Genomic DNA, 22452 nt, shown 5'->3' with positions numbered 1-22452 from the left:
AAAAAAATTTTTTTGGGAGGAATATTGAAAAATAAAAGTTGTTACAAAATGTCTCTCTCTCAAAGACCTCATGTGAGAGTGCATGAGGTCCTATCAAGTGGCACTCTAATTTTGCATTTAGCCTTTTTTTACCTCTTTCATTAAGTTTTTATTTATTTATTTTTTTTTTATTGTTACCTAAAAGTTCACATTATCTTATTTTATTGTTATCTCATTAATATCTCATTAATTGCCTAAGCTTACATCACATCTTTCACTATTCTTCGTGTCTTTTAGCATACCCACTGTTTTAGTATTTAAAGAAAAAAAAAGAAAAAGAAAAAGTAAGGGCTAATAGTAATAACTAACGAGATAAGACTCTAGAGAGAGATAGAGAGGCATAAAAATATTGTGGATTGTTAAATAAAAGACAATATTTCACCATATATTACCAAAATAAAAGACATGAGACTAACAAAACATTTGAAAGAGAGAGAAAGAGGAATCTGAGTGGTCACCACCTCCGTTATATTGACCTCCCACCACTATCAAGACACCGAAACCCCTACGAGTAATCTTTTTTTCTTTTTAAATTAGGGGCTTAAATATGATTTAGGTTAGGTAATTTGGTTGGTTAGTTTTTGTTTTGGGTATATAAGTAGACAAAATATTTGGTCCGTAATGTAAAGTCATATTCTACTATGGTTTAATTTTAAATCATCTATAAGACACATGCATACACACTTGCCCATACTATATCTTAATGTCCCACTATCGATGAGTAGAAGATAGTAAGAGAGTTGGATATACTTTTATTTCATAGTATGAAATATGTGAACACAACACAAATTAGTTTATTTCATGGTCCCGTTATTGTTTTGCATTTATTTTTGGTTTCATGATTTTAAAAAATAATAATCTTACCTTAAGAAGGCTATAAATATGCAATGAAGCTACTAAACCAATTTTTAATATCTCAAAATGTATATGTTTATTTACTTTAATTTAGTTTACTTTTTCTTTATAATTTATGTACAACATTATTCAAAACTGTTTTACATAAAATATCACAAAATTATTCGTGCATCGCACGGGCAACTTACTAGTTATTTTTTAAATAATAACATATTTTGATTGTTTTGAAAAGAGATAACATCAAAATTGCAATTTCTTATTGTGGGGGCTGTTCGATCAATGGGCCCATAAAGTTCAGGATTGATTCAGGAATGTTGAGCCCGCGGCCTATTCGAGGATGCATATCCGTCCGAGGAGGCCAAGTCAGGTCATAATGTGGTTACTGAAGGCGATGGTAGTCAACATCACAAGGGTAGGGTTCTGTACTCGTCCGAGGACACCATACTTCTCGACAGTATGCGTCCGAGGACGGTTAGGACGTGGTCCTATCGCAACCAGACCTCAGAATTAGGTCACCGTAAAAGACAGGATGACCGACCAAGGACGAAAAAGATAAGGCAAACAAATATCTATCACTACAGCTGCCTCCGCATTAATGACCTCTTAATCAACTCTCTGGCCGCATTAATGTGGAGGTGATACCTAAACAGTAAGGAAGCAGCCTTACAGCTGCCCATAGGAAGTTCCAGGGGGTGCTAGATAGGACAGAAAGAAATCCTCCGAACCCAACCTACACGTGTGCGGTGAGGATGGAGCACAACGGGGGGTACATAAACTAAAAGAAGAGCATGAAGACAAGGATCGAAAACAGAAAAAGAAGAAGAGAGGGAAAAAAAGAAGAAAAAAGCAAGAGTAGAGAAAAAGAGTTGCCTTGATCACTAAAGAAAAAGATTGCTGTACCAATTTTAGACTTTTAGTATGCATGGGAACGAATCTCTATAAGGGAGACCACAGTTAACCTAGCTTTTTACACCCACGCTCTACAAATCATATTGTCTGGGTCTTTTTATGTGCGAACCCAATACTGTTTAGGTTCGTTACAAAATCGTGTCCTTACAATTGGCGCCATCTGTGGGAAGAGCTTGTGTTAGATTGTAGAACTTCCGTTACAACACTTTCGATGGAAGGAGTTGAGCAACCTCACTCCGCGGTGGGACCGCATCAGGATGGTGTCAACCTGCATCAGGCGGAGTCAAGGGGCTCTCAGCATGGGGGTCCTCGAAGGAGTCCCGAACGGAGAGAAGTCCGGGAGGGGAGTATACATACAACTCATACCACCAGGAGCCATTCACGGGGGAAAAGTCACGTCTCCCACGCGAAGCGTGATGGGAATCTGCAACGTGAGATTGCAGACTTAAAGAGAGAGTTGCGCCATGCACGGCGGGAGCGTTCCCCACCTTACTCCGAACCATCATCTGGGGAGTCGGATGGAACTAGTTACAGGCGGAGATCGAAAACTCCGCAAAGCGAAACTTTCTCTTTTGAAGAGGAGCGTCGCCATCGACGTAGGCTTAGAAGTCCAACTAGCAGGGGCTTGGGAAACGACGCCATGAACAGGGCCTTGAGTCAAATTTCCAAGTCACCCTTTACAAGGAACATAGATGATGCTGCCCCTCCTCGGCGATTCCATCAGCCTACGTTCTCCCTTTATGATGGCCATTCAGACCCGGTGGAACATGTAAGCTATTACAGCCAGAAGATGGCTATTCACTCCAGAGATGATGCTTTGATGTGCAAGATTTTTCCATCGAGTTTGGGTCCGACGGCGATGAGGTGGTTCAATGGCTTAAGGACCAATTCTGTTGGATCTTTCAAAACACTGACTCGGGCATTTGGTGCTCGCTTTATTACCTGCAGCCGAACTCCTCGGCCTTTGGGTTCCTTGTTTACGTTGTCTATGTGAGAGGGCGAGACTCTCAAGAGTTACTCGGATAGGTACTGGGAAACATTTAACGAAATAGAGGGAAAGAATGATCATGTGGCGATAACCACTTTTAAGTCTGGCCTCCCAGCTGATCATGATTTGAGGAAGTCCTTAACGGGTAAACCTATCACTAGTGTGCGTCAGCTGATGGACAGAATAGATAAGTACAGAAGAGTAGAAGAAGATCAACTACAGGGGAAAGGAAAGGCCAAGATGGTCCCTCAGGAGAGGAGGGATTTCAGGTCGGATCGTTATAATAACAGCCGACCAAGGAGGGACTTTGGTGGGCAGTCAGGCTTGGCGGACGCCCAAGTTGTTAATGCAGTATTTCGGGAGCCTGTTCAGCAGGTTTTGGAGAAGATAAAAAATGAGCCATTCTTCAAATGGCCCAACAAGAAGGCGGGAGAGCCTACAAAACGCAATCCGAGTTTATATTGCCATTACCACCAGGATCATGGGCACACGACAGACAACTGCAGGAATTTATGGGACCACTTGGAATAGTTGGTCCATGAAGGAAAATTAAAACAACTCCTGCAAAACTCCAGCGGAAGGGTGAGCCAGGGAGGTCCCGAGGTGCGTGGGGACGCTTCGTCAAGGCTCCCCCTGGGTACGATTAACGTTATCTTCACGGCCCCGGGAAGGATTGGATCTTGCCCCTCCAGAGTGTTGTCGGTGTCCCGATCCCAGGCCGAGGATCATTCTCAAGCATTGAAGAGAGCCAAGAGGCGTGTCCCCTTGATTTTGGGTTTTTCAGATGAGGATCTGGTTGGAACCATACAGCCCCATGAGGATGCTTTGGTGGTAACATTAAGGATCAGCGGGTACGATGTCCGAAGAGTGATGGTTGATCAGGGAAGCGCTGTGGATGTGATGTATCCAGACTTATACAAGGGGCTAGGTTTAAAACCAGAAGACTTAACAACCTATAATTCCCCTCTAGTGAGTTTTGAGGGAAGGTTGGTCACCCCTATGGGGCTAATCAGGCTGCCCGTTCAGTCAGGCACAGATGTGGTGGAGGTGGATTTTATTGTCGTTGATGTTTTCTCTCCGTACACTGCCATTGTGGGCAGACCTTGGCTTCACACCCTTAAAGCGGTTTCGTCTACCCTGCATCAGAAGGTGAAGTATCCATCTGGAGACCAAGTGCTGGAGATAGTAGGGAGTCAGGCGGCCGCTCGGTAATGTCAAGTAGCTGCTATACAGCATCGGCTAGAGGCAGAAACCTCGGCTACCGCCGATAATGAGTTATAGCAATTAAAGTCCCCAGTATTAGGTTTAGACGTGCCAACCAATGGTGTGGAGTGTGAAGATCTGGAAAAGGCAGTTGTTGCTGATGATCCAGAAAAATTCTTCCGGGTTGGGGCCAAGTTGCCTTCCCAAGAAAAAATGAATTTGCTGGAGTTCCTCCGAGCCAATGTGGACGTTTTTGCATGGGATCCGTACGAAGCCCCCGGGGTGGACCCAAATTTCATTTGCCATCGACTCAACGTGAACCCAGCTGTTATCCCCAGGAGGCAACCTCCTCGACGACCATCGAAGGAGCATGCCGAGGCAGTTAGAAGCGAAGTTGCCAAGCTCAAACAGGCTGGGGCTATCAAGGAAGTTTTCTACCCTCAATGGTTGGCCAATACGGTAGTAGTAAAGAAGAAGACTGGAAAATGGCGGGTGTGCGTGGACTTCATGGATCTTAATAAGGCATGCCCCAAGGATCCATTTCCTATGCCGAAGATTGACCAGTTGGTGGATGCGACAGCGGGTCACCCTAGGATGAGTTTCTTGGATGCCTTTCAAGGGTATCACCAAATACCACTGGCCGCCGACGATCAAGAAAAAACTGCTTTTATGACCCCGATTGGGAACTACCATTACAAGGTGATGCCCTTCGGCTTGAAAAACGCTGGATCTACCTACCAACGCATGATGACGAAAATGTTTGAGCCACAATTGGGCAGAAATATTGAAGTTTACATTGATGGTATGGTTGTAAAGAGTAAGGTAGTATCCGAACATGTGGAGGATCTCACTAGTATCTTCGGGATACTGAGAGAACATAAGTTGCGCTTGAATGCTTCGAAGTGCTCCTTTGGTGTAGGCTCCGGGAAGTTCTTGGGGTACATGGTGACCCATAGAGGAATTGAGGTGAATCCAGACTAGATTAGGGCCATTAACGATTTGCAAGCTCCTCGGAATCCAAAAGAAGTGCAAAAACTAACTGGGATGACTGCTGCGTTGAATCGGTTCATCTCTAGGTCGGTTGAGAGGTGTCATCCTTTTTTCCGCCTATTACATAAGTGGCAAGGATTTGAATGGATCAAGGAGTGTGCCGAAGCGTTCCAACAGTTGAAGGATTACTTGTCCAGGCCGCCTATTATGTCTAGCCCTGAAGTGGATGAGGTGTTGTATGCCTATTTGGCGATAGCTCCTCACGCAGTTAGTTTCGTCTTGATTCGAGAAGACAATGGCGTCCAAAGGCCAGTTTATTATGTAAGTAAATCCCTCCATGAAGCCGAGGTGAGGTATTTGTCATTAGAGAAGGCCATATTAGCGGTGGTCCATGCAACACGTAAACTTCCGCACTATTTTCAAGCTCACACTGTGGTTATTTTGACCCAACTGCCTCTTAAGTCCACACTCAGAAGTGCTGACTACACTGGTAGAATTGCCAAGTGGGGCACGATTCTGGGTGCGTTTGACATCAAATACATGCCCCGCACCTCTGTAAAAGGCCAAGTCCTCGCTGATTTGGTGGCTGAATTCGCTGAGTGCCCTGAGGAAATTAGTAGGAGTCAAGATCACATGGATGAAAAATCGGTTGGCATGATATCCGCACAAGGAGGGTCTGTATGGAAAGTTTACGTGGATAGGGCCGCGAACCAACGGGGAGCTGGATTGGGATTGGTATTGATATCCCCCGAAGAGATCATCATCGAGAAGTCGCTAAGACTAGGGTTCTCGGCTACTAACAATGAATCAGAATACGAAGTTTTGATAATGGGAATGAGCATGGTCCATAAAATGGGTGGAAAGGCAGTGAAACTATTCTCAGACTCGAGGCTGGTAGTCGGCCAGGTGACCGGAGAGTTGGAGGCCAGAGACCTAAGGATGCAAGGGTATCTGGACCGGGTTAGGCATATACGGACGGAGTTCGAGTCTTTCGACGTATTACATATTCCACGAGGTGAAAATACCCACGTTGATTCCTTGGCGACCCTTGCCACCTCTTTAGTACGAAATTTCCCCCGGGTGATTATCGTCGAAGACTTGTGTACTCCTACTTCATCGGAAAAGGAGGTTTGCCAAATCTGCCAAGTTAGTTTGTCGCCAAGCTGGATGGATCCCATATTAAAATTTCTCGAAAGTGATATATTACCCGAAGATAAGGCGGAAGCTGAGAAAATACGAAGGAGAGCTCCTCGGTATTGGTTATCCGAGGATAAGAAGTTATACAGACGGTCCTTCTCTGGGCCATACCTGCTCTGTGTGCCTCCTGAGTCGGCAGAGTCAATCCTGGAAGAATTGCATGAGGGCCTTTGTGGAAGCCATACAAGAGGAAGGTCTCTATCATGCCGAGCCCTCACGCAAGGTTATTAGTGGCCAAATATGCGAAAAGAAGCGCAGGAGTACGTTAAGAAATGCGATCAGTGTCAGAGATATGCTCCGAATATCCACCAACCGGGAGGAGTTCTAAACCCTCTCTCAAGCCCTTGGCCTTTTGCGCAGTGGGGGCTGGACATTGTCAGCCTTTTTCCTAAAGCCATAGGAAACAAGAAGTACTTGCTGGTAGGCACAGACTACTTCACTAAATGGGTCGAAGCTGAGCCCTTGGCGAACATCAGAGACGTAGATGTGAAGAAGTTTGTCTGGAGGAACATCGTTACACGATTTGGAATTCCTCGAACTCTTGTCTCGGATAACGGACTCCAATTCGATAGCAATGCCTTCAGGGAATATTGTTCAGAACTGGGAATAAGGAACAGATATTCCACTCCAGCTTATCCGCAAGGCGATGGGCAGGCTGAAGAAGAGACTGGATGACGCGAAAGGAAAATGGGTGGAAGAGTTGCCACATGTGCTTTGGACGTATCGGACAACACCCCGACGTTCGACGGGGGAAACTCCCTTCTCCATGACCTATGGGGCAGAGGCCGTCATTCCTCTGGAAATTGGATTCCCGACGTTAAGGACCAGTACCTTCTCTTCGGGTAATAACGATGCGATGTTAGGAAAAAGTTTAGATCTGATTGAAGAACGAAGGGAGAGCGCGATGGTTCGACTAGCTTACTACCAGCATAAACTCAAGCAGGGCTACGATAGCAATGTGAGGATGAGGCCGTTGGCCATAGGAGATCTGGTGCTGAGAAAAGTCCTGGGGGCCACTAGGAATCCAAATTGGGGAAAACTAGGACCTAATTGGGAGGGGCCATATCGGATCACCTCTGTAGCTGGAATAGGGGCCTACTATCTAGAGGACCTAGATGAAAAACTTGTACTCCATCCTAGGAATGTAAATAATCTCAAGAGGTATTATTACTAGTAAAGGAGTTTTAATTCAAATATTCTCTTTTAACTTACGTCAATTATGCATCCCGTAATCTTGCATCCTGTGACTTATATTGAATTGTTAAATAGAAACTGAGTTATGCCAGGTCCTCGGATCGCAAACTTAGTGGAAATTAACATCCCATCATTTATATTGAATTGTTAAACAGAGATTGAGTTATGCCAGGTCCTCGGATCGCAAACTTAGTGGAAATTAACATCCTGTGATCTACGTTGAATTGTTAAACAGAAACTTAGTTATGCCAGGTCCTCGGATCGCAAATTTAGTGGAAATTAACATCCCATCACTTATATTGAATTGTTAAACAGAAACTGAGTTATGCCAGGTCCTCGGATCGCAAACTTAGTGGAAATTAACATCCCATCACTTATATTGAATTGTTAAACAGAACTGAGTTATGCCAGGTCCTCGGATCGCAAACTTAGTGGAAATTAACATCCTGTGATCTACGTTGAATTGTTAAACAGAAACTTAGTTATGCCAGGTCCTTGGATCGCAAACTTAGTGGAAATTAACATCCCATCACTTATATTGAATTGTTAAACAGAAACTGAGTTATGCCAGGTCCTCGGATCGCAAACTTAGTGGAAATTAACATCCCATCACTTATATTGAATTGTTAAACAGAGACTGAGTTATGCCAGGTCCTCGGATCGTAAACTTAGTGGAAATTAACATCCTGTGATCTACGTTGAATTATTAAACAGAAACTTAGTTATGCCAGGTCCTCGGATCGCAAATTTAGTGGAAATTAACATCCCATCACTTATATTGAATTGTTAAATAGAAACTGAGTTATGCCAGGTCCTCGGATTGCAAACTTAGTGGAAATTAACATCCCATCACTTATATTGAATTGTTAAACAGAGACTGAGTTATGCCAGGTCCTCGGATCGCAAACTTAGGGGAAATTAACATCCTGTGATCTACGTTGAATTGTTAAACAGAAACTTAGTTATGCCAGGTCCTTGGATCGCAAACTTAGTGGAAATTAACATCCCATCACTTATATTGAATTGTTAAACAGAAACTGAGTTATGCCAGGTCCTCGGATCGCAAACTTAGTGGAAATTAACATCCCATCACTTATATTGAATTGTTAAACAGAGACTGAGTTATGCCAGGTCCTCGGATCGCAAACTTAGTGGAAATTAACATCCTGTGATCTACGTTGAATTATTAAACAGAAACTTAGTTATGCCAGGTCCTCGGATCGCAAATTTAGTGGAAATTAACATCCCATCACTTATATTGAATTGTTAAACAGAAACTGAGTTATGCCAGGTCCTCGGATCGCAAATTTAGTGGAAATTAACATCCCATCACTTATATTGAATTGTTAAACAGAGACTGAGTTATGCCAGGTCCTCGGATCGCAAACTTAGTGGAAATTAACATCTTGTGATCTACGTTGAATTGTTAAACAGAAACTTTGTTATGCCAGGTCTTCGGATCGCAAACTTAGTGGAAATTAACATCCTGTAATTTACAATTGAATGGTTAAACGGAAACTATGTTATGCCAGGTCCTCGGACCGCAAACTCGGTAGAAATTAACCTTCTATGTTGTATATTGAATAATTGAACGGTAAGAAAGTTGTGATAAATCTTCTAATCATAAACTTGATGGAAATAATACTCTAAAACATTCATTGTGGAGTCGGAGAGAGAGCTTTGGACGTAAGACTGGCGTTCAATAAAGAAGGTGGTCAAAAGGAATCCATACAAAATTACAACGACGAAGTGAATGAGTGTAAAGATAACATAGAGCCGCTAGAACAATAAGTAAATGAGCATAAAAATTCATTAGTAAGTGTCTATTTTTAAGTTACAAAACGGGCTTTACTTTTTTAATTTCAACTGGATCTGGGAGGTCTGGCTGGCGGGTAGGTCTGCCTCCGAAGTTGCAATGTCATCTTTGGCTTCGGTAATTCCCCCAGTTGGTAGAACCGTGGAGTCCAATTCTTGTTGAAAACCATGGGAGGCCGTCCATGCCTCCAAAGCGGTGGTGATCTTGTTTGAGGAAGCTCCTGGAAGGGCAAGTCCCACTTTCGTCGATTCCAGTTGGCCGCGAGGAGGAGAATTGCGAGGCAAAACCTCCTCGTTAAGGTTAATAACTAGAGAAGGAGCATCACCCTGATAGGGTTGAGGAGTTGAGGGGCGTATCGCCTCGGGGTAATATACGTTCTCTGGCCTACGTAGCTCAGATGAGGCTTCAACCCCAGCACGGTTAAGGGCCTCGCTCCAAGTTCTCGCGCAGTAGATGCGGCATACCTCCGGAACCTCGGCTCTCAAAACCTTCTCAGTTTCAGCTATCCCAACTTCGTAGCCTCTCTGCTCGGCTTCATTCATTGCCTGCTCAGCATTGATTTTGGCTTTCTCGACTTGCTCTTTGAGCTTTTCAGCTTGCTCCCTTAGTTTCTGAGTCTCCTCTAGGTGCTTCTTAAGAACAAGAACCTGCTCCTAAGTCTTTTTCAGCTCGGCATTCGTCTCGCGTAGAAGCCTTGCATGTTCCTCAGCCTGCTTCTGATAGCCTTCTGATAACGATTCTGCGCTCTTGCGAGCTTCCTCTTCGGCCTGTAGTTTCTTCTTTGCGTCGGCCAAATCCTGCTCGGATTTGGACAAGGTCTGTACAGCCATTACCCTCCTTTTCCTTTTGCCATCTAGCTGGTTGGAGCATGCATTGAGCATCTCATCTAGCTTGAAAGTATTTTGGATGATCTGTAAAAAAAAAAAAAAAGAATAACAATGATAATAAAAGATAATAATAGAAAAAAGAAAAAAGGGGGAAGCTAATATTATAATCAATAAAAAAGTGCGTGTTAGTGAATAACAGTCATAGAATGAAACAGGGTAAAAGACAGCTTCTCACCATGCCCAAATATCGTTTGTTGTCAAGGATGAGTTCATTTTTCCTCATGTTCTTTATCTCGGCCATATCTTTTGGGAGCAACAAGGCTTCCTCTATGGCCGAGGCTACGTGACACCCAATGCCGCCATTATAGTCCCTTATAGATGCATCGTCTCGCAGTGGCTCCCCACCATGCATAGGTGCTGGCAACCACGCTTGTGGCTCAGGATGAGGGGAATCAGATTTCTCTTGGCCCCGCGTGGCCGGGTGCTTAGTTTTCTGCTGTTTTGCAGCTCGATGGTCATCCTCCTCACGAGTGGGATAAGACTTGTTCGTATCCGTCACCTCCTTGCCCTTCTAACCCCTGCGCTTTTTCTGCTCGTCAGCGTCGGGAAGCGTTGGTTGTGGAGATGAACGAGGAGAGTGGCGAGGAGCGACAGGAGGAGACTTGGCTGGAAGGGATGAAGCCTGGGATAGAATTGTTTTGGCAGGTACAGATTCTCCTGATTGACCTTCCATTAGCTCCAGCAAGCTTTTCTGGGGTTTCCTTTGTATCCCCATCTCGTCAGGGTCTTCCTCGGGGCTTGTGGGCTGATTAAAAACCCCGAAATCGTCCAAGGATTCAGATACTGCTACAACGGTCCCCTCGCCTTCTCCCTTTTTCTTTCCCCTCTTTGTTCCCTTTTTCTTGAGGGAAGGTAAGGGTAAAGAAGGTCCCGCCGAGACGCCGGCTACGAAAAGAGGCTCCGTTCGAGGTGCGTACTGAGGAAGCGGAATACCCTCTGGAACGAGAAACCCTTCGTAGGCAACACTGATACGGTGAAGCCGAGGATCGCATGCTCTAATCACGCACTTCGGCGCCTGAAATGCGAAAGAAAGAGGGTATAGCCAAGAATTAAATGTGCTGCCCGAAGCTGACCATCAGTCTCGTTCACGTATATTTCAGCTTTCAGTAACCTGTCTAGGCTCGCCTTATTGACTAATCTGAGATTGGGCTTCGTGTAGCGCCTATCTGCAAAACCGTTGATTCTAAAGTTAAAAGTTGCAGGATACAAAAATAATAGAAGCAAGTGAAATGTGCTCACAAACTAAATGTTATGGACTTATAACTTCACGCCCACCTGGTGTTCCCTTTACTGTCGGACAGGGTAAACCATCGTACCTTTCCCCAGAGAAAATAAGGAAATCCTCCTTTAGGTTGTTGTTTGAAGTAGGGAGGCACTGAATTAGCCTTACTTCAGGATATCTCGACTTGAGATAATAGTCCTGCTCAGCTAGGCGATGAAGGCTGTACACCCAATTCACGTTATGATGGGTTAACACTAGGTCCATTCTCTTATTCAGAGTGTCTATGCTTCCCAAGATCCTAAACATATTGGGAGCACATTGGGTGGGGGATAGCCTAAAGAAACTGAGGTAACCCCTAGTGATACTACCCATGGGAATAGTCATCCCGCCCTCAATAAAGGCGATCATGGGGATAACCACTTCACCAATTTGCCTGGCGTCAACCCACTCCCCTTGGGCTGCGTACCTCATCCCTACCGTTGGAGGGATCTTGTACTTAGAGCGAAAGTTTCTAATACCCTCCTCGGACTCAACAAGACATCGAAATGGATTCTGCTGTTTCCCCATTTTTCTAAAAAAAAAAACTTAGTAGAAAAGACTTTTGGGCTTGAAACGAAAGAGGTAAAGACTTCAAAAGGACTTACAGGTTCAAAGGAAGGGCCTCGGACAGCATACGATTATTTGTAGTCGCCAGGAGGATTACGAAGACTAGAAGAAGGTAGGTTCAATGTATGAGCTCTGGAACCGTGTAATCATCGAAGGAAAAGTACCGATTTAATTAGGGAACGCCTTTATAGTCAGGTGAGGGCTGTGGGCGGTAAAATTCCCGCTCACAAAACAAGGGAAGCCCTCTACCGTTGATTTAGATCTCACCGTCGAATGTGGGAGACAATGGAGTTGTCAAAATTTAATGCTGCCAAAATCGGGATACTGAAGCGTCAGGGGCATGCCCCAAAACGCGCACAGGTACAGGCTTGTGACGTCAAAATCCACATTCTCTCCCGAAGAGTCGAAAAGTAGGATTTTGAGGGGCTATTGTGGGGGCTGTTCGATCAATGGGCCCATAAAGTTCAGGATTGATTCAGGAATGTTGAGCCTGCGACCCATCCGAGGATGCATATCCGTCCGAGGAGGCCAAGTCAGGTCATAATGTGGTTACTGAAGGTGATGGTAGTCAACATCACAAGGGTAGGGTTCTGTACTCGTCCGAGGACACCATACTCCTCGGCAGTGTGCGTTCGAGGACGTTTAGGACGTGGTCCTATCGCAACCAGACCTCAGAATTAGGTCACCGTAAAAGACAGGATGACCGACTAAGGACGAAAGAGATAAGACAAACAAATATCTATCACTACAGCTGCCTCCGCATTAATGACCTCTTAACCAACTCTCTGGCCGCATTAATGTGGAGGTGATACCTGAATAGTAAGGAAGCAGCCTTACAGCTGCCCATAGGAAGTTCCAGGGGGTGCTAGATAGGACAGAAAGAAATCCTCTGAACCCAACCTACACGTGTGCGGTGAGGATGGAGCACAACGGGGGGTACATAAACTAAAAGAAGAGCATGAAGACAAGGATCGAAAACAGAAAAAGAAGAAGAGAGAGAAAAGAAGAAGAAAAAAGCAAGAGTAGAGAAAAAGAGTTGCCTTGATCACTAAAGAAAAAGATTGCTGTACCAATTTTAGACTTTTAGTATGCATGGGAACGAATCTCTATAAGGGAGACCACAGTTAACCTAGCTCTTTACACCCACGCTCTATAAATCATATTGTCTGGGCCTTTTTACGTGCGAACCCAATACTGTTTAGGTTCGTTACAAAATCGTGTCCTTACACTTATATATATAAATACAAAGATATTTATGATACTGCATAATTTAAAACTTCATTTCAACCAATGAGAATAGTATAATTGATTTTAAATGCATCACTACATACAACTTTATATTCTTAAAATATTATATCTCCATTGTAAATGAATTATCTCATATTTCAGAACAAATGGACTTAAAACAATCTTTTGTGCTCCTAGAATAAAACCCCTATCCTTTCTTTTGAAGTTTGATCGGTAGGTCATTTTCACCTTTTTCCCCCTACTAATAGAGATGCAATGGAATTCAAATTCTGTGAAGTGGTAACTGGTAACCATCTCATTCAGTCACCAACTAGATGCTGTGGTCATTCTGTAAGGTGAACCATTTAAATTGAAGAAACAGGACGAAAGCATTAGGAAGAGAGCTTTTGGATAGGATCAATTCCATATGAATGTTCATACTTATAGGATTATAGGAAAACATGTTGATATCATTTTATTTTTTTTATTATTATTTTTTTTTACAAGATAGAATTCTACTCTATCTTTTTTATGTATATATGTGTGTGAAATTTTCTCTTAGAGACTTGAACCCTGATCCTTGATCCTTGGTTGACTAAAATTAAGGAACATTAAGGATTCGTTTGAGAATCACTTATTTTGCTGAAAAAACTAAATTTTTTTTACTGAAAGTATGTTAAAAAAAAAAAAAAAAAAAAAAAAAACTAAAAGTTGACTTTTGGAGTAATGAGACCCAGTCAACAGTGCAATAGGACCCACTTTAAGAGCAAAAATAAGTTAAAAAGTAAAATAAACTAAATTTTCCTCAAATCCTAAACGCAACCTAATTGTCCTTAGTTTTGTACTATCAAAGGATTCTCTCTAGTCAACTTTAGTGTGTGTGTATGTGTGTGTGTGTGTCTATATATATATATATATATGCCTTAGGATACACGGTAGAACAACAATAGACAATTAGGCCAAACCATGTAAACCATGGTTTTGAAATCCAAGATGTTCAATAAACTGGAGAAAAGAGGTTTTTAAGATCGAATTAGGATTTAACCAAGATCGAACCATAATGTGTCATTTAATTTTTTATTAAATTTAGTTCATAAATTATGTTTATATATAATAATTTTCCATTTCTTACTAATACAAGGCTTGCGGCCTAATGGTTGATATGCTGGACAAGCATATTAGTCTAGAACCCTTGTTTCCGATCTCTGCTTCTCTCTCTCTTCATCTTTTATTTTAATACAAGCAATGGAAAGGCGGTTCTCTTCTTCTCTCCCTACATCTTTTATTTTAACACAAGCAATGGAAAAGTATACCTTTTTTATGATAGAATCAAGCGCACCTAGATGGTCCCCCAATTTAAAATATGGTAAAAAAAATCGTATATGACTAAACTAGCCAAACAAATGCTATTGATGTTATCATGTTAGTGTCATGCAGTGCACAATATGAATTAAAAATGGCAGCCTACAAGATCTCAGGAATCGTACATAGGTATATGGATATGTTAATAATAGCTTGAAATGTGAAGAACCTTTATTTAAAAACATTTCCCCAGATCTCAAAAAAAGAAAAAAAAAAAAAAAAAAAAGAAGATTAAGTAAAGCGTTTTGCAAAAACATGAAAGCCACATGTCTCAACATAAGGCTTTGCAATAATTGGAAAACTCTCCTGGCTGCTTCTGATTTTGTATAGTTTTAATTTGCTGTATTTGATAGCCTTTGTGTTGATTTGGGTAAGAAATTGCTTGAAGATTAGAGAAAACAAAATGATGAGAGGCAGTTCAATAAGTTCAACCACATAATTGGAATCATAGATATTTGTCATAGTCTGTGAAGAAAAGGAAAATAAGAAATCATTGTAGCTCTTCAAGGGTAATGCTATCTGGATTTACCATTTGTATGCTAGACCATTGCACTGTCTCAAATGACAACCTTCAATATAACCACCATGACTAATGATAACATAATTGACTTGTTCAAGGTAGTAAATCTGAGTGCAGTATAAAATTCTATTTAAGAAAAAAACAATTCTCCTATGAATTATGACCAGACAGCAAGCCATATCTTATTTAACCAATCCTAATTTTGTTTTCTTTTCCTTTCTCTTATTTATTTCTATTAATCATTACATTGATCCTGGTTTCTCCTCAATTTCAAAACTACATTTACATGTAAGCGTTTGTTTAAGAAGAGAAGAAATGTCTTGTGAAGGAATTTTCTGTATATAGATAGCTCAGAGTCATTCTAAAGTGATGTTGTAAAGAGATCACTGGATCTTTCCTTTGTTTACCAAAGAGCTGTCGAATGTATGTAACTGAATATTCACAGCTAGCATTATAATGGTCCTCGTGTATGGATGGTTTTATTGTAGTACTGATCCCTTCAGATTTTGTTTCTACAGATAGGAGCAATATATGGAGGCAATGTAAGAACAAGCCAGCATAGAGCATGCAAAATTTCTCAGAACGGTAAAGAAACTATTACCTTAAACTGAGCTTTGTCGTAAAGGTTCAGCTTCACTTCGGACATCATTATTGTTATTGTTGTCCAGTGGCATGTATTGTGACATGATAGCCATGATCTCTGAGTCCATGTAAGACTGCAAATGGGAAGAAAATGTTTCAGCAAGTATATAGAGCTAATCCAGGTTACAAATTAACAAAAAATGGGCACATAGCCTGTCAATGGTGAGTTTTTATATACCCGGAGCCTGTATTTGTAGAATATATAACCAGCAAGACCAGCTCCCACAACAGCTGCTAGGACCAAGAAGGTTAGGAACCACCCGAATTTCGAAGTGCGTCGTTCTGTCATTCAAAAACCAAAACAAATATCTTCAATTAATCACCCACAGTCAAAACAACATACTTTCTACTGACAACCATTTCTTCTATAGTTGAAGGAATCATATAGAAAATCACTTCACAGAAATTTAAGGAATTATATTAGCATAAATAAATGTACTTATAGAAAATTATGGACTTACTTCCTATGGTAACAATAAATTCATGTCAGAATTTTAAGGAATTATCTGGCATGTAAATATATGAATGAAAGAAGAATACCCACTCTAAAGGCTAATGGAAACAAATGAAATTGTACATGCTATAGACAACATCAAAATGTTTTTCTTTCCATATGATCTCCAAATGCTCAATTTCATAATTTTAATCTGAATCTAGGAAAGACATATAGGTGACATGTTCACATCCTCCAAACTCCAATGCTTTATGCATGTGCATGTGCATGTGCATGAGTCTCAGCACACAATCACTATTCCACTTCAATTTCGGAGAGAACATCAAATATTTTAAAGGACCGTAGACTTTTGTCTTTAGGATTTTTACTTTTACAATTTCCGACATCTTTTAGGAAGCTCAGCTTGAATGAAAAAAAAGATGTGACCATAGACAACATTGAGTACTTTAGGCCTAAGAAAGCCCCCACCTCAGAACCATCAAGTAAAAGCCTTAACTCCTAATCATACGAAATTTACAGTGGAAAGAGAAAAAAGTACTAGGAACATAATATTTTTGAGTGCAGATGACCACAAAATCTTTTGCAGAAGACAGTTATTTAGTTTCATGAGGTGAGTATGCTTTCTTATCTACCATCTTGCTTCCAAAAAAAAAGTGTGCTTTCTTACCAATGCAGGCATCATTCTCCTTTATATACAGATGGTCCCCCTTACACTTGCATTCATAGCTACCCCAAGTGTTTTTACAGCTGCAACCATCACACTGACAAGCAAGGTGTTCCTTGCATTCATCGACATCTGGTGCATAACCAAAAGGATAAAAGGTGATAGATGTTAGCATATTAGGTACCAAAAAGCATTAGAATAGAGCATATACATAAACTAGTCTCAAATAATAAAAGTGGGATGCAGGATCACCTTCACATTTCTGACCATCCCCATGAAAGCCATGTGGACAATGACAACCTGACAGCTTGGACTCCTACTTTGCATATGAAAAGAATTTTGGTAAGATGGAAAAGAAAATGAGAAGTCTTGGGATACATTCTAATGGAAAGCGCTAAGGAAAAATAAAGACAGATCTTTCACAATGAATCAAAAGAACTGATGAAGCAAGCAACAATTGATAAATGTACAAGATTAGTATAGAGATCACTGAACTGAGCAAGCTGAGAAAGTCAGTCCATCTTTACTTTGTGACCAGCAACCTCCATTATTTATTGAGCACCTTGCAGGCCCAAACCCTGTTGGTGAAGGAGTAAAAGTGAGTAGCTAATACACGGGATGAAGTCCATCCTATATAGATAAAACTTGTGACTCATAGCAACAGCATCAACAAAATAGCATTCTACTGCTGTTATATGTGGGTCTCAAACTTCCACACCATGATAACCTATACATTCTTTTACGCTCTGATAAAACAGCGACACCTCCTCACCATGAAACAGGATTATATACCCATGCTCACAGGAGGTTTCTTGCTCTCCAATTGATCAGAAGGGGAAAAAAGTACCTTTACAAGATGTATAACCATCTCCTCTGTACTGAACACCTTTTACAATAGGGCACTCACAAACTCTTCCTCTAAATGTGTCCTGTCCAAATACAATACTTCACCATTACTAAAAAGTAGCTAATTATAAATAAGGAGCTAAGTATCAATAATACATAGAGATATGTTTTCTTGAGGAGCATTAATTACAAAGATTGAATTCTTAAATTTTGCTTTGTATACCTTGCAAGCAGTTACATTAGTGTTTATATCCTGCCAGCAGCCACCATTGTTTTCAGTGCACTCATTAGTCTCAATATCTGATTAAATAACAGAAAGAAAATGAGAAAAAATATAATCAATCAGAAAGCATTAGTCAATTAAAAGTAATAATTAAATAAGAACATCAACCTCCAGTTAAACAAATTGAAGGATCAGCGGTCTCCTTGAATCCAGCACATATTGCCTTCAAGACGGCAGTTCTCTCCAATTTTCCTTCAAAGAAAGTGAACTCAGAATTTTAGCATCATGACATAGTAAATATTATACTAAAATGATAACATGGAACTTTGGAAAAATAACTCGTATTCATAGAACATCAACAAGGATTAAATTTGAATATATATATATATATATATATATCTTTCAAGAATATTAGTGGATGGAAAAAAAAAAAAATCCAAGAATAGGAGCATTGATATGGGAAAGCAACCATGACACGTTTAAAGAAGAAGAAAAGCACACTTCTTATCTTTTCTTTCACTCATATAGAAAAAAGAACTTTTGGATCAATGGTGACCAGTTGTTCTAGTATGATGCCACTTTGAATTCATGTTTGGCCTATTGTTTCAGGAAGGAGAGATATGATGGAAAAAAAAACATGGTGTTTTTGAAAACTGACAAGCCTTTCTGGATTTTTAAAGGGGGGGAAAAGGACGAGAATGTTGCAGGTGACCAACAGAAGTTCTCTTATTAGCCCAAATTCAGGAAACCTTATACTACAATTCTGGCGACAACCCTCATGGATCTCCCTAAGAATCACATGTCCATAAGGCTCAGGGTTGAAACACAGTTATTTGCATTCTGCCTTGGAAGTGAAGAGTTACTGAGCAAACTGTCACATTATTTTATGACTGCAAAGACATTGTTATTATGCAACAAACCTCGATACTGGACGTTGTTAATGACCAATGTTGGCAAGATGGTAACATCACCACGAGATCCTCGTCCGATCTAATCAACAAAAATTGAACAACAGTAATTAGAATACACTCTAACACAAATGAAAATCACTTAAATTAATCCAATCAGGTCATTTTAATCTCTTACAGTGTTTATTCTATTTCAATGAAAAATTACACAACTTCAAAAAGAATCTATGCAGTCTTTTATAAGAAGGATTACTTAAAGGAGGGAAAGGGTAAAAGAAAGACCTGGCGTTCTTGCTCAATTTTTAGCACTTCATTCTCCACATCAGCTAAAGGATCACCTACGCACTTTTTAATCTTCTCAATGGGAAGATCTGCATCAGTTAAATTAAAGCTATTAGAACCACAACTTGAATAGAATATACAAGGAGAAATACCATAGAGTGGTACTTACTAAGTGATTTTATCACATCTTCAGCGCATTCTTTGCTATATTTCTTCTCCTTCATGGAACACCTAATATGGAAATCTGTCACGTAATCCCACCAAACCCATGACCGGTTGGTCTCATTGGCAACTCTATGCACACATAACTGCCTCAAGTTCTCAAACACCACATCTTTCCCTTCATAGCCCACTCCAAAATCCATCTCTGGATCAGGTGCACAATATCTTCCATTGTTTATGCATTGAGACTTGCACTGACTGCTAAGGGTGAAAGCCTGTGGGCAGTACCAAGTTATATAGTGTGGTGTGAATTGGGTGTAACCCCCCTTCTCAAGTATCTGAGCATGACCCTTGAAATTCTTCACAAAATTCATCTGCTCATCACAACGAACCCCGCATTCATCGTTACTATTCGTCCAAAACTCATACTCAACTCTCCCATCAGGATGGGGCATTGACTCTCTCCAGTCTAGTCTTATGACAACATCTTCCTTATTTTTCAAAGCTTCTTTCAAGCTATCGCCAAAAGATTTCTGTATTAAAGCGGATGGAATTCCAATCTTCTCTATGTATCCATCTGAATCAGTGCTCTCCTCAGGAGAATCCATAGTAATTAGAGGCTCTTCATAACTATCAGCCACTAATACAGCTGCAGCTCCAGCTTGTTGACCATTCCATACTTTCTTGGCAAAGTAGCATGCTACAATTGCAAAAAAAAAAAAAAAAACTCAGTACACTCAAAGGGTTTTTATAAAGAAGTCATTAAGAAATCATAGTGGATTTAAGTGTCATTTGAAATATGGTTGCAATGCAAGCAGAAACATTTTGGATGTTAGAATTCTCATGTATAAGTGGTGTGCTTGTTCAAGTTATTGAGTCTCACACCAAGTAGTAGTAGTGTAGGGTTTTAATATAACATACTTACATCCAAACTCACTCACCTAGGCTTTTGAGTTAAGGAAGTTTCCCAGCATATTATACTGAGCACTCACACAAGAGATCTTCAGAATGTTATTTCTTAACTCTCACAAATCCAAATCCAAAAAATGGTATTGATTTGACTATAGTTAGAAGGATTTGTTAATATGTAGCTTCTCTTTTTAATGAACAAAAGTACTATAATTAATTAGGATTTATTACATATAATTGGAAAGCTTTTAAGAAATTTGTTTTTGTTATCAAATTCACTACAAATTGATGCACAGAAAAGAGTTGCTGGATAGACTTTGACTTTGACCTCAAAAAGTAAACGCAAAAAATAAGAGAAAAAGAAAAAGGAGAAAATAAAAGGAGAATTTTCAATAAAAATGAATTTTGCACCACACAGTGGCACACAGGAATTGCAATAGACAAAGAATCCCCATATTTAGTATGCATCAATTGGATAATTATTACAATCAAAACAATGTTCACATCTGGGGTTGTTAGGCATGATCTAGATTATAAAAACAAGTGATAACAAGGGAAAACAGGGGAAAAGAACAGAGTGCCAATACCAAAACATGGCTCAAATGTCCAAAGTCCAAATCCAAAAAAATTGAAAAAAATTTATCATTTTAATCATATCATTTATAAGCCTGTACTTTGTAAGTTCAATCAAAATCAATTAAAGCTAACATCTAATTATAATTAAATTGCATGCTTATGAAAGAAATTCATAAAATTCTTATTGAATGAGTTCTTAACAAACAAATTAAACAAAAGAATCTACTGTTCTATCCAACAAGATTCAAACAGAGAGAAAGTCTTAACCAGAGACGTTGCAAGCAAAGTCAAAAAAATAACAATCACAGCATGAATCACCATTCATAAATCAAAATCTTAACAAGCATCTTTAAAATCAAAGAAAATTAACACTGACCCATCAAAAGTCAAACTGAGAGCCATAGATTTACATACCTCCCCGATCAATAAGAAGAACAGTGGGGCGAGGAGAGTCTGATGACTTAAAAGGCTTATCACCCTCAAAAGCCTCACACCCATTAGACCCTTTCTCAGGATACACCACTGTGCCAACCATGAACCCACCATACTCAGGAACACCAAAGTTCCCTATTGCACCATCATGCTTCTGATGACGCAGATTTGGAGGAGATAAAACAGTTATACTATTCTTCTCCACCACAAACCTTGCACCCACTTGATGATATTGCAAAACTGCTAAAACAAGAACCAAAGCTACAAACTTTCTAAGAAAATCCATGCAAGTTTTCTTAGTAAAAAGCATCATCAAAACCAAAATCTATATACTATGTATGTATTCTATGTGTGTGTGTGTATATTTTTGGTTGTTGTGTTTTTGTGAGGCAAAATGACTTTACATGTGGAGAGAAGAAGAGAGAGAGAGAGAGAGAGAGAGAGAGAGAGAGAGTTATGAGTATTGCATTGTGTTGTATGCTTTGGTTTGGTTTGGTTTGGTTGTTCACTTTGGGGGGGTTTTTAAGTTTCTTTATCTAACAGCAACGTAAAGGAAACGTCAAAGAAAAGAAGGTGGTGGACGGAGTCAGCGGAACTACTTTCTTCCATCTGCAACTACTAGGAAGTAGGAACATAGAAGAGAACATCATTGCTTTTTTTTTTTTTTTTTTTTTTATTGATTTTAAATCTTTAATTGGAGGGATATTTTTTATTATTTTTTTTATAAGGGATTTTTTAATTATTATTTAAATACAAGGGGAAAAGTGATTCTTAAAAATAAATAAAAAATACAAGGGGAAAAGTACCTAAATATATATATATATATATGTGAGGTTTAAAAGGGGAAAAGTTTGGGGTTTAATGCGTGTCTCAATCATAAAATTATGGATTTTTGTGGTTGTTTTTGTTTTTTTGTACTTTCCTTTGAGTATAATATAATATTTTTATTTATTTCTACGTCATTAAGGTAAAATGAGCTTTCAATTAATTAAAGGGGCAAAGGTTGTTGTATGGATATTCATACGCATCGAAAAGCTCCAAGTGTGACCAAACAACACGGTAGAGCTTCAAGGTCAAACAATAAAGTCCTCAACTTTAACAGTGTCGTTAAGGTCCTTTTGGTGGGTCTTCTCTAATTAATACTCGTTTGAGTTTCCAAGTGGATATTAAATTTTAGGTTAAATTTAATTTTGTTCCTTGATTTTATTTGAATTATCAGATCAGTTTTTTTAAGCTTTCATTTTTATCAATTTAGCCACTCATCTTGGTCGATTGAATCAATTTGGTACACCTTCCAAATAAGTTAACGAATGAAGTCATTTGAACTTTTTTTTTTAGA

At 40.0% G+C, this 22452-nt stretch overlaps 2 protein-coding genes across 2 annotated transcripts; both read right to left on the bottom strand.

The window, feature by feature from the left end:
• Positions 1-9111: 9111 nt before the first annotated feature.
• Positions 9112-11385, bottom strand: LOC115968225. Its single transcript, XM_031087546.1, has 2 exons — positions 10254-11385; positions 9112-10102 (listed from the first exon to the last, which is right to left on the bottom strand). The coding sequence occupies exons 1-2, from the start codon at positions 10428-10430 to the stop codon at positions 9845-9847; spliced, it is 435 nt and encodes a 144-aa protein (XP_030943406.1). The 5' UTR covers positions 10431-11385; the 3' UTR covers positions 9112-9844.
• A 3735-nt stretch (positions 11386-15120) lies between these two features.
• On the bottom strand, positions 15121-21716 carry LOC115968224 (vacuolar-sorting receptor 6). Its single transcript, XM_031087544.1, has 13 exons — positions 21096-21716; positions 19204-19896; positions 19035-19123; positions 18765-18834; positions 18013-18096; positions 17845-17921; positions 17623-17704; positions 17271-17353; positions 17028-17091; positions 16779-16907; positions 15836-15939; positions 15617-15731; positions 15121-15527 (listed from the first exon to the last, which is right to left on the bottom strand). Exons 1-12 carry the CDS (start codon positions 21424-21426, stop codon positions 15618-15620), a joined length of 1920 nt encoding a protein of 639 aa, XP_030943404.1. The 5' UTR covers positions 21427-21716; the 3' UTR covers positions 15121-15527; position 15617.
• Positions 21717-22452: the final 736 nt, after the last annotated feature.

The sequence above is a fragment of the Quercus lobata genome, chromosome 11, assembly GCF_001633185.2.
Source record: "Quercus lobata isolate SW786 chromosome 11, ValleyOak3.0 Primary Assembly, whole genome shotgun sequence".
NCBI classification, from domain to species: Eukaryota; Viridiplantae; Streptophyta; class Magnoliopsida; order Fagales; family Fagaceae; genus Quercus; species Quercus lobata.
This window is presented reverse-complemented; position numbering and strand designations above follow the sequence as displayed.

Coding starts and splice junctions, on each gene's coding strand:
- LOC115968225 (XM_031087546.1), bottom strand. CDS start 10,430: ATGCATGGTGGGGAGCCACTGCGAGACGATGCATCTATAAGGGACTAT. Junction 10,103..10,253: donor ACAAACGATATTTGGGCATG/GTGAGAAGCTGT, acceptor TTTTTTTTACAG/ATCATCCAAAATACTTTCAA.
- LOC115968224 (XM_031087544.1), bottom strand. CDS start 21,426: ATGATGCTTTTTACTAAGAAAACTTGCATGGATTTTCTTAGAAAGTTT. Junction 17,092..17,270: donor TGACTTTCTCAGCTTGCTCA/GTTCAGTGATCT, acceptor TATGCAAAGTAG/GAGTCCAAGCTGTCAGGTTG. Junction 15,940..16,778: donor GGAGAATGATGCCTGCATTG/GTAAGAAAGCAC, acceptor TTTGAATGACAG/AACGACGCACTTCGAAATTC.